The sequence below is a fragment of the Mchenga conophoros genome, linkage group LG22, assembly GCF_057382185.1.
Source record: "Mchenga conophoros isolate Kocher_MC1m ecotype Shallow Benthic linkage group LG22, M_conophoros_male_GT1.1, whole genome shotgun sequence".
Classification (NCBI taxonomy): domain Eukaryota; kingdom Metazoa; phylum Chordata; class Actinopteri; order Cichliformes; family Cichlidae; genus Mchenga; species Mchenga conophoros.
In genome coordinates, this window is record NC_140546.1 from 37,822,943 (window position 1) to 37,832,942 (window position 10,000).

Sequence of the window (10,000 nt, forward strand, 5' to 3'; positions counted from 1 at the left end):
GGTTGTGTATGAAACACAGGAGCAGAGATCTCTGTCTCCTCTGTTTGTGCCACACGGTGATGCTTCTGCTCTGAATAATGAAGAGTTGTGATTCTCGTTGTTCCAGATGGAGGTCTGCAGCGATCTGATGTCATATCCCGTTAAGACCACTAGGTGTCACTTTTGGTTTGTTTCCAATAAATAGAAGTTTATTGTATTTTTCACATCGCTGCTGTTTTTGAGGTTGTATTTAAATGATCTATGTTTGTTATGTTTATTTCTTCTTTGCTGATTGTTGTCTGTAATTGTTTTACTGTTTGTGTTTGCGCAGTCACTCGTGATGCTCTTTGAAGGACTTTTGTTAAAGCTGCTGTATGAATAACGTTGATTTTAATGTTTTTACTGATCCAGACAAATCAGAGCACAGATCACAGACTGTGGACCTTGTAGGAGGGGAGAGGGCACAGCTCACCCACTGGACATTGGACGTCAGGTCTATATTGGGTCTGCCGGTCCATGACCAATTCTGGACATCTATAGGACGTCCAACAGTGACCCAACCTGGACACTTATTTGGACATTGTGGAGAGGTGCAGGAAATGTACATGATTAATAAATGCAATATTTTTTAATTTACAAATGTCAACATTGTCGTTATCAACATGACATGAATATGGATAACTAGTCTTAGCCTGTTGATTCATTCATGTGGATCATTTTTGGTTATTTTACATTTTACTGATTTTCTTTAAATGTTTTATTTATTTTAGTTAATCAGCTTATTTGTTTGTAACCAGGTTAAAATTGTCATTCATTAAAATATGTGTTTCATACGTTTAAAAGAGCATTTGCATTATATAAGGTTCATTTTTAAGTATCCTGTTTTATTGTGAAAAGCCTTGTCAGAGGGCGTGAATGGTGCTGTGATGGTCGCCTGCTCTGAGAGACGTTGTGACAGAAAGTATGAGAAGTTTGTTCATCAACTGGACCATCTGCTCAGAAAACTGTCTGCAGATCACGGTGGATTACATACATGTAGCAGCGTTATGAAAACGATGTCTAAAAGGTGTCTCCGTTTTTAAAAGACTTGTACAACAACCAAATTTGGACTATTTGGAGCGCGTACACAGAGGTCCTCCCGACAACAGCAGACAGAGGACGTCAAACAAAACAGACGTTGCCTGGCGTCACAAAACAACCCGTCAGTGGACCAAAGATGGAGGTCCTCAAATGACATATAAAGACGCACTTTGTGCAGCGGGCAGCCTAATGATGAACAAAAATCCTTCTACAGGCTCCTGGATACTTTTCTAAACTCTAGCATTAGCTTTGATGAACATGAAAGGTGCGTTTATAGAAACATCAGCAAATTTGAAAAAAAGGTTTGTTGGCTCTAAATAAAGTTTTGGAAGTTGAACTTTTATCACCATCTTTGGATGAATCCTGGCAGAGATTTAAATTCAGGACCGTCAGAAAGTTTAAACTTTTCGATTCTGTTTTATTTACACAGAGCTAAATCACAGTAACAGTCGCCTCGAGGCTCTTTGTACTGGAAGGCACAGAGCAAACGCCAACAATCATATGACCTCCTACGAGCAAGCGCTTTGGCTACAGTGAGAAGGAAAAACTCCCTTTTAACAGGAAGAAATACAGACATGCAAGAGAAACATATTTTTAAAAATAGTTTAATTCATAAACTGGGAGTTAAGTGAAACCGTGTGTGGTTTTCTGAGTTTCAACCTGAAGGTTTGGCTTTGACTCAGGGTTTGGTGAACCATGAGGCTCAGCAGAGTTCTCAGCCTGACCACAGAAACCTGACGGGGACACAGAGGCAGGATTATGAAATGTTTTTCCTCACAGAGATCAACAGCAGTTTGTGAACTCCTTTCTTCTTCTGTGGTGCAGATTTATGGCTCTTTTGTGAGTTAATGGATGCTGGAACTCAACCAAAGTGAACTTGACAAGACCAAGAACAGCAGACCTCAGATCAGCTCTATGTCATGTTTAAACATGAACAGATCCTTTGCTGTCCTGTTTCTGCTGTTTTTTTACTGCACTCGAGTTGTTTTTATTCACGGATTTGAGAAGCGTTGTGTTTGTTGGTGCCAGCAGAGATCAGACCTTTTCTTTTTTACACAAAGCAGATGGGCTCAGTCTGCAGGCAGCTGCTCAGTCAGCACATCTATAAATACCAGCAGAGCTCAGCTTGGATGTGGATCAGCAGGTCCTGCAGCTCCGATCCAAATCTGGAGCTGAGGAATCATGAAGGAGCTCAGCAGAAGCTAAAGAGTTCGTTTTCCTCAGAACACGATCGATATCTCTGAACGCCGGGCTTCTCCCGGGAGGTAGATGCACGTTTGGGTCAATTGAAGGTCGGATGCACAGCCCGTCACTCATTTTCAATACTGAGACTGTCTAATCAAATCTCTCAACACAACAGGACCCTCCCCACCTTCGCTGTGCACTCACACACCTTTAGTGTGGAAGAAGTGGCGAAGCTGAAAATTACGAAGGTGTATGAGAGCCACTGAAATGAGAAAAGAATGAAGCTGTTTGTTAAGCCAACATTAAAATACATCATTCATTTATACTTTTCAACTGGATTCAGCAACAGAGGAATACTTGTGATTTTGGCTCAGTAGCACCACATTATCATAAGACTTTAAAGAGATGCTGTTGTGAACTGGCTCTGTTCAGAAGAGAAACTGGATCAATAAGGATATTTATCAAAGTCACTTTGTTTCACATCTTACAGGCAGGCCCAACAGGATGAGGGACAGATGGAGGAAGGTTCAACTAAAGCAGTGAGAAAATAGATAGAGCGACATAATCAGGAGGGGAGAGTGAATGGCTGCTTGACCATGAGCTACTGCTAACAGTAGCTCATGGTCAAGGGTGGCTGTAGCTCAGGCGGTAGAGCAGGTCATCTACTGATCGGAAGGTTGGTGGCTCGATTCCTGGCTTCCTCTAGTCTGCATGCCAAATATCCTTGGGCAAGATATTAACCCCAAATTGCTCTCCGATGCATCGGACTATGAATGTGTGTGAATGTTACTTAGAACAATGTGCTTGTGAATGGGTGAATGCACAAGTTGTATAAAGCTTTGGGTGCTCAGAAGAGTAGAAAGAAGCGCTATATAAGAACCAGTCCATTTAACAGCTAAAGTGGGACCTTTAATTGTCACAGTGCGACTAAGATGTTCCAACCCAGCAACAGCTGTACCAACCTGATTCTAATCTGCTTCAATAAACACCAAAAATGCCAATTTTCAGTCACAGTCAGGCCCCGCCTCTCAATACTCGCTCTTACCAAACATACAGGAAATGGTGCAGTGCCGTGAGCGTTGACCCCCTCTGTTGTTCTTCTTGTAATCACCATGGTTACAGCCACTTCCTCCTCTGGTCCTCCAGTGTCCTCCGTAGTTTCGTCTGGATCGAGGTAGCGTTCCACAAGTCTGTCCAGGTCCTCGCTGCTCGTATTACCTGCAAACACCAACAAACATCCATCAGCTGTGCATCACCTCTGAAAGCTAAACGACTCCCATCGTTTCACTGGAAACAGTAACAATAATAATAACTGATGGGCTGTAGATTTGAAGTAATAAAATGTTTCATTCCATGTTCAGAGTTTGATACATTTTTCTTAGTTTTCGAGTTGATGAATCTTTTTTGTAGATTACTTGGATCGTTTCAAACATGCAAGTGTAACAAATATGCGACTGAGAACTCAGTTTATTGCATATTTGCACAGGTTGTATACACTGTTGCTGATATTGTGGCCCACCATTATAGACCCTCAGCAGACCCTCAGCATGCCCCCACCGGGCTGCCCTGTCAGGCTGCACGTGTCACACTGACAAACAGTGATGTCATTTAAACATCAGTCCATGCAGTATTAACATCAAGTTACAGCTGAAGAATGTCAGCTTTACCTTGAACAACATGTCAATAATGAAGAGTCTAAATTAACTTCATATGTCTAAATATGTTCATATTTAACTGTAACTAAAGCGGCCTGGTTTACCTCGGTGTTTTCAGACGCAGCGACCTGTGGGAGAGAAATCATTTTCTTAGTGAAGAAACTTAAGAGGGACTTACTGAAGAAGCTGTACTCAAAGGTGGAGTTGTAGTCAGAGTCGTAATCTGGAGATGATGTGAAATCATCATAATGCTGGGCCCAAGAACCTGAGAGCAAAATGCAGATGAGTGAGTGTCTGTCTCTGAGACAGCTTCAGTGTTACAGGGTGGAAGCTTCTCAGCTGAGCTTCACACTGAGACGAACGCTCTGAAAAACAAACGATCAGGAGAAAAATATTCAAAATAATCGTTTTCCACTTCAGACTGTTTCAAATTGATGTTTCTCTTTCTTTCATTTCTTCTAATTGTGAAAAAATTAAATAAAATCAAATACATATAAGTTTGATTTGATTTAAACAAATTTCTTAATGTGCTTTCTTTAGCTGTAATATGACATTGTGGTTATTTTATCCTTTTTATATCCTATTGTGTTAAGAAAGAAAATGAAGCATTTGATTTATTTATCCTGAATTTAATCTTGTGTCCTGTCACTTTGAGCTCTGTGAAGGTTTGAATCGATCTCCAGTTTCTGTTTTCTTCCAATACCCCCGCCGCCGCCGCCGCCGCCGCCGCCCAAACAGCAGTACAACAAACCGTCTGTGTGTCTCTCAAATCATATAAAAGTCTTACATCACATGACCAATGAAAAGCATGAGCTACAGGAACCGTTTCAACATCACAAGTTTCAGTTTGACGTGATTATGAATAGAGAAGCATTCGTCTGTCCATCACTAAGCTGCAGCTGGTGAAGCAGACCTTAAATAATCTAATGGATTCATATTCTGTATGTATTTGAAACAGGAGACTCTAAGAAATGCTCCGTGAGCTCTGGATAACTGTTAAGGTTTGTAAAAAGTGTGTCTGACGGCGCAGACTCGAGTAAATATGACTCTCTGACCCCGTGAAGCTCCGTTGAGGAGTTGTCTCATATTTTCAGAGTTTTGGATTGTTTCCATTACTCCATGCATCAAAGTTATTTCTCCACTGGCCTCCAGAAGAAACTGTGGGGTGTGTTTGTCTTCAGATGTGAGCCTCAGCATGTTTTCACAGACGTATTATTGTTATGAATCTATCTGCTCTGGAACAGCCTGGACGCCACGTTCACCGCACCTTGTTTCAAGTTATTAACATTTCCAAGAGTGACCTTCTCCAGCTGTGAGCTTTACTGTAAACGTAATGTTAAATCACACAGCGGAGGTGTCAGAGCTATGCTGTGTTGTCTAACACTGCACAGGTGTAGAACAAGTTTAACCTTCAAGGAAAACTTTACCAAATCTAACATTTTATTCAAGAAATGAGTGAAAGCTGCAGCTCTGGAGCCTGTCCCAGCTAGCACAGGGCGAGGGGCAGGGGGACATCCTGGACAGGTCCCCAGTCTGTCACAGAGAGACAACCATTCACACCTATGGGCAGTTTAGAGTTTGCAGTTAACCTAACCCCACTAACTGCATGTGTGTGGACTGTGGGAGGAAGCCAGAGTACACGGGGAGAACATGCAAACTCCACACAGAAAGACCTGATGCTGGAACTGAACTCAGGACCTTCTTGCTGTGAGGCAACAGTGCTGTCATCGTCGTGGTTTTGGTTTGATTTGGTGTCATTGCTGTCTTCAGCTAACCTTGGCTCAGTCAGGCGAGACTGGAGAAGTCACCTGGATACTGATCAGTACAATCAGCTTTCTTTCCTGGTTTGTTGAGGATGCATCAAGACATTCTGACTGCTGACTTTTGGCTTTGACGTGAGATTCAGATGCTGCTCTGAGATTTTGAACTATCATTTCCTGCTTTCTGTAACAAAGACGTGAGCCCAAAACGATGTGACTGGGTAAACTTTGGTCACCACAGGTTATAAACAGGGCCTGGAGGGTGCTGGGGTTGTTTCTCAGACAGCAAAGTGTAATAAGCTGGAACATTCATAGTAAGACAGCTTTAAAGTTTGTCACTGTGTGAATTAAAAGTTTGCAGCTTCCATCACAGCTGAAGGATTTTGGACATTTCTTCCGGCCGTGTGACTGATGTGAAGAGACACGCCATCAAGGAGCATCCGACAACCACAAGCCTCGCACAGGACACGGCCGAGCGTCCGCAGACAGCAGAGGAAGTCTCACAGAAAAACATGTTCACCACAAAGAAGGACAAACTTCTCTTAGATCAGCACATCTGGAAAACATGGACGATTCAGGAAAACGCATGAAGAGTCGGAAACTCAAAGCAAGTCATGTGAAGGCCATCACTGTGGGAACAACATGGATATTCAGCATACAGGAAGGCTTTTAAACAGTTTTTAAAGGGATGAAATATAGATTTCTGTGGTGTTGGAAAATCTCAAAACTGAGTTTCTGTCTTGGAAAAGTCGGGAAAGTTTGGAAAGATGGGAAAACAAGGCTCAGAATAAGACTGGGGGTCTGCCCAGATTTGGATGTTATTGTTAAAAGCATGGACTTCTCTACTTCACCTGAGCACTCAAAGCATTTTGCCTCATTCACGCACTCACACACATTCATGCAAGCATGTATGTATACATGAGTGCTACGGGCACCCTCACACAACCAGCAGGGGGCGCTGATTCTCCGCTCTGTGCCACTGAAGCAGGCGAATCGAGGCGCTGACAACAAGAGGACCGGTTGTGGAGGGAAAAGCGATGAGAAAAGCCTTCAGTCACATTCTGGTGGGAATCCTGGTCCCCAAGGATGCTCCTCTTCCTCCCTCACATACATCAGCTGAGCCCAGAGTTTCTCTGGGAAAAGTTTCTGCTCACTGTCTGAACACCATCACACTGATTCATGAAAGAGTCTCAGAGTCTTATCTCCACAAACACAAATAAAACTTCACTTCCTGTTCACTCTGCAGCTCGTTAAATCCCCTTTGTCACAAGTTCAGTCCTCTAACAGTGATCTGTATAAACAGCGTGTGGCTGTCACCAAAGTTTTACACATCAGAAGCTTTTTTGGGGGGAAAACAAAACCATCTGCTGTCGTCTGATGAATATCAGGCTTTTTACCAAAGTGACGCCAGGAGCCAGAAACCCAACTGTAGTTTGGATTAAGGAGAAACGTGTTTCTCGTGGAAACAAACTGTAGAGGTCGACATCTACACAGCACTTTAGTTAACGAAAACCTCGTTTGGATGCAGCTCTTCCGAACAGTAGCAAAACAACTTAACTCTTTCTGTCATGGATGTTTTCAGGTCTGGTTTTCTTTAATCGCGCTCCACTGAAACGGCTCTACTTAAAGTGTGTGATGATGTCTGAGTACACAGTGCTGGTTCTGTTGGCCTCACTTTGATACTGTAGATTACAGCATCATGATTCCTGCTGGCGTTTTAAAATAGTTCATGTCAAATTTATCTGAAAGATCTTGACTGTTTTTGTGACGTCTGCCTTGTGGGGTCCCTCAGGGATCTGTCCTGGGTCCAGGTTTTTTTTTGCTCTATATTTTCCCCCGAGGCCAAAATCATTAGGCGTTAATATCTCCAATCATCTCTATGCTGTTGACATTCACTTATACTGTTCTTTCAAAGAGTTTTATAAATTGTCTAGTTTAAGTAATTGCCTGTCAGACATCATGCTGTGGTTAAACGACGATTTCTCCAGCTAAACTCTCATAAAAGAGAAACTTTGATTACTGATAACGTGATTTCAGAAATCAGGCAGCGTGTCAGCTTCTTAGACTCTTCTGCTGAATTGAGCTTCAGACTCCTCGGTGTCATATTCAACAGTTTAATGTGGTGAGAGCGTCTCTGAGCTGTTTCTATCTTCTAAGGAATATTTCAGCCTGCTGGTGTCAGAGGCTGAACCCGAGATGATTCTTCATGCTTCCTGTTTGCATTACTGTAACTGGTTTTTAATTAATCAGCTTTGGATCGTCTTCAGACTGTGCAGAAAGCTGCAGCCAGACTTTTAACTGCCACAAACACAAGATCACACACATCACTCCAGGTTTGGCTTCTCTTCATTGGTTGTCAGTAAATTTTAGGTTTCACTTTCCTGTCTTCCTTCTCTCACCCCAACCGGTCGCAGCAGATGGCCCCGCCCCTCCCTGAGCCTGGTTCTGCTGGAGGTTTCTTCCTGTTAAAAGGGAGTTTTTCCTTCCCACTGTCGCCAAAGTGCTTGCTCACAGGGGGCTAATCTGATTGTTGGGTTTTTCTCTGTATCTATGAAGCGCCTTGAGGCGACTTTAGTTGTGATTTGGCGCTATATAAATAAAATTGAATTGAATTGAATTGAAATTGAACTTTAAAATGTTGGTTTTAACCTGTAGGATCCTACATGCTCAAGCTCCCCAGTATATCTGTGACCTGCTGAAACCAGCTCTAAGTGTGATTAGGCAGCGTGACTCCACTGACTCTTTTAAAAATCAGCTGAAGACATTTTTATATTGACAAGCTTTTAATTGTTTTCTGTTTTACATTGTTATATATTTTATATCCATCTCTTATTTTACTGTGAAGCACTTTGTGATTTATCTGTGAAAAACGCTTCATAAATACATTTTACTTACTTAGTTACTTAAATATAAAAACAGCTGCTGGACTGCACTTGATCCTGAAACACATGAGGACAGGATCTCAAGTCCGAAACCCTCAGCTGACCTCTGAAGGTCTGAATAGAAACTCAACATGATGCCTGCATTCTCAGAGATGTTAGTGTTCCTAATTAACACACAAATGGAAGCACAGCTGCTCTGCAGTTACAGTTTCCACCTCAGAGCTGCAGCCATCAATCTCCCAGAAACGAGTTTGAACTGGACACTTCCTGTTAGGTCTCCTTCACTGGGTTTGATAGAAAGTCTGTGGTCAACAAGAGCATTTACATATCTGTAATAGTGCCAGAAGCCCAACAGCAGGACAGGACGTGCACAATTTGGAGATTCCAGCCAGTTTGACCAAACATTTGACAGTTTGGAAAAGAAAAGCGGCGACTCTCTGTTTCAACATAGTGTTCAAGCACACTTAAGAGATCGACCCACCGGCCTCTGGATACAGAGGACACCAGATCTACCGCCTGAGTTACAGCCCAGAGGAGTCCTTGTTTTACTCTAAATAACTCTTCAAGGTGTAAATGTGGGAGAACAAATGAGGTCAAGCCTGTGATGATCTGGCAGAGCTGATCTGATCCATGTTGACCAACATGTTACGCCTGCTCTTTTACACGGGATTAAAGGGACAGTGCACACAAACACCCAGTACACGCATGATTAAACCAAGCGTGAGGGTCGATGATGCACGGACGTATCACGGTCATTGTGGATGAATGAGGCTTCAGAGGCTCTGAGTCTGTAGGAGTGTTTCACACTGCGCACATGTGACTTTAATTTTCTGTTTCTCAGATTTCAATAAGCTCACACACGGTTTTAGGGGGTGGATGGGAACTGTGGGGGAGGGTTATTAATTGTTTCCAAACAGGAAGTCAGCAAGTATGTCATCTCTAGCAGCCTGTCAATCACAAAGGTGCATTACACACCAGAGGTGTGGACTCGAGTCACATGACTTGGACTCGAGTCAGACTCGAGTCATTAATTTTATGACTTTAGACTTGACTTGAAAAAATGTTCTAAGACTTGTGACTTGACTTGGACTTTTACACCAATGACTTGGGACTTGAATTGGACTTGAACCGGTTTACTTGAAAAGACTTGATATTTTACCCCAAATACAAAATTTAACATGCATATTATATAGAGATTGAAAATGTGACGTCATTCACGGGTAGAACCGCAAAGGATTCTGGGAACTCGTGGCAAGCGGTACTAGCGCACGCAGGCTTTCAATTAAAATCAGTTATACAGCGATAAAAAGAAACACAAGAAGCTGTTGTATTATTAACTGCAATAGCCGGTCGCATGACAGCCACGGGAAGCCGACGGGTAAAGAGATCGGTTGTTATCGGATTACGTCGTTGAAGAGAAATTGTTCGAGCCATGTTTCCGAAGTAACAAAGAGGCGAT

The 10,000-nt window shown here is 42.6% G+C and overlaps 1 protein-coding gene across 5 annotated transcripts in view; it reads right to left on the reverse strand.

Moving 5' to 3' along the window:
- Window positions 1–10,000, reverse strand: part of LOC146549892 (uncharacterized) — a 20,780-nt gene that overhangs the window by 5,484 nt on the left and 5,296 nt on the right. For 2 of the 5 annotated variants that reach the window (XR_014890444.1, XR_014890443.1), the window contains exons 2-4: window positions 4,078–4,164; window positions 3,290–3,462; window positions 1–1,793 (exon numbers count right to left, since the gene is read on the reverse strand). The exon at window positions 1–1,793 is cut by the window's left edge. Coding sequence is in view for 3 of the 5 variants with exons in the window: in XM_085262615.1 (XP_085118741.1) it covers window positions 1,720–1,793; window positions 3,290–3,462; window positions 4,078–4,164 (334 nt within the window). In the remaining 2 variants the exon portion in view is untranslated. Of the gene's footprint in view, window positions 1,794–2,452; window positions 2,507–3,289; window positions 3,463–4,077; window positions 4,165–10,000 lie in introns of all 5 variants that reach the window. The other 3 variants (XM_085262615.1, XM_085262614.1, XM_085262616.1) reach the window with 3 other exon arrangements.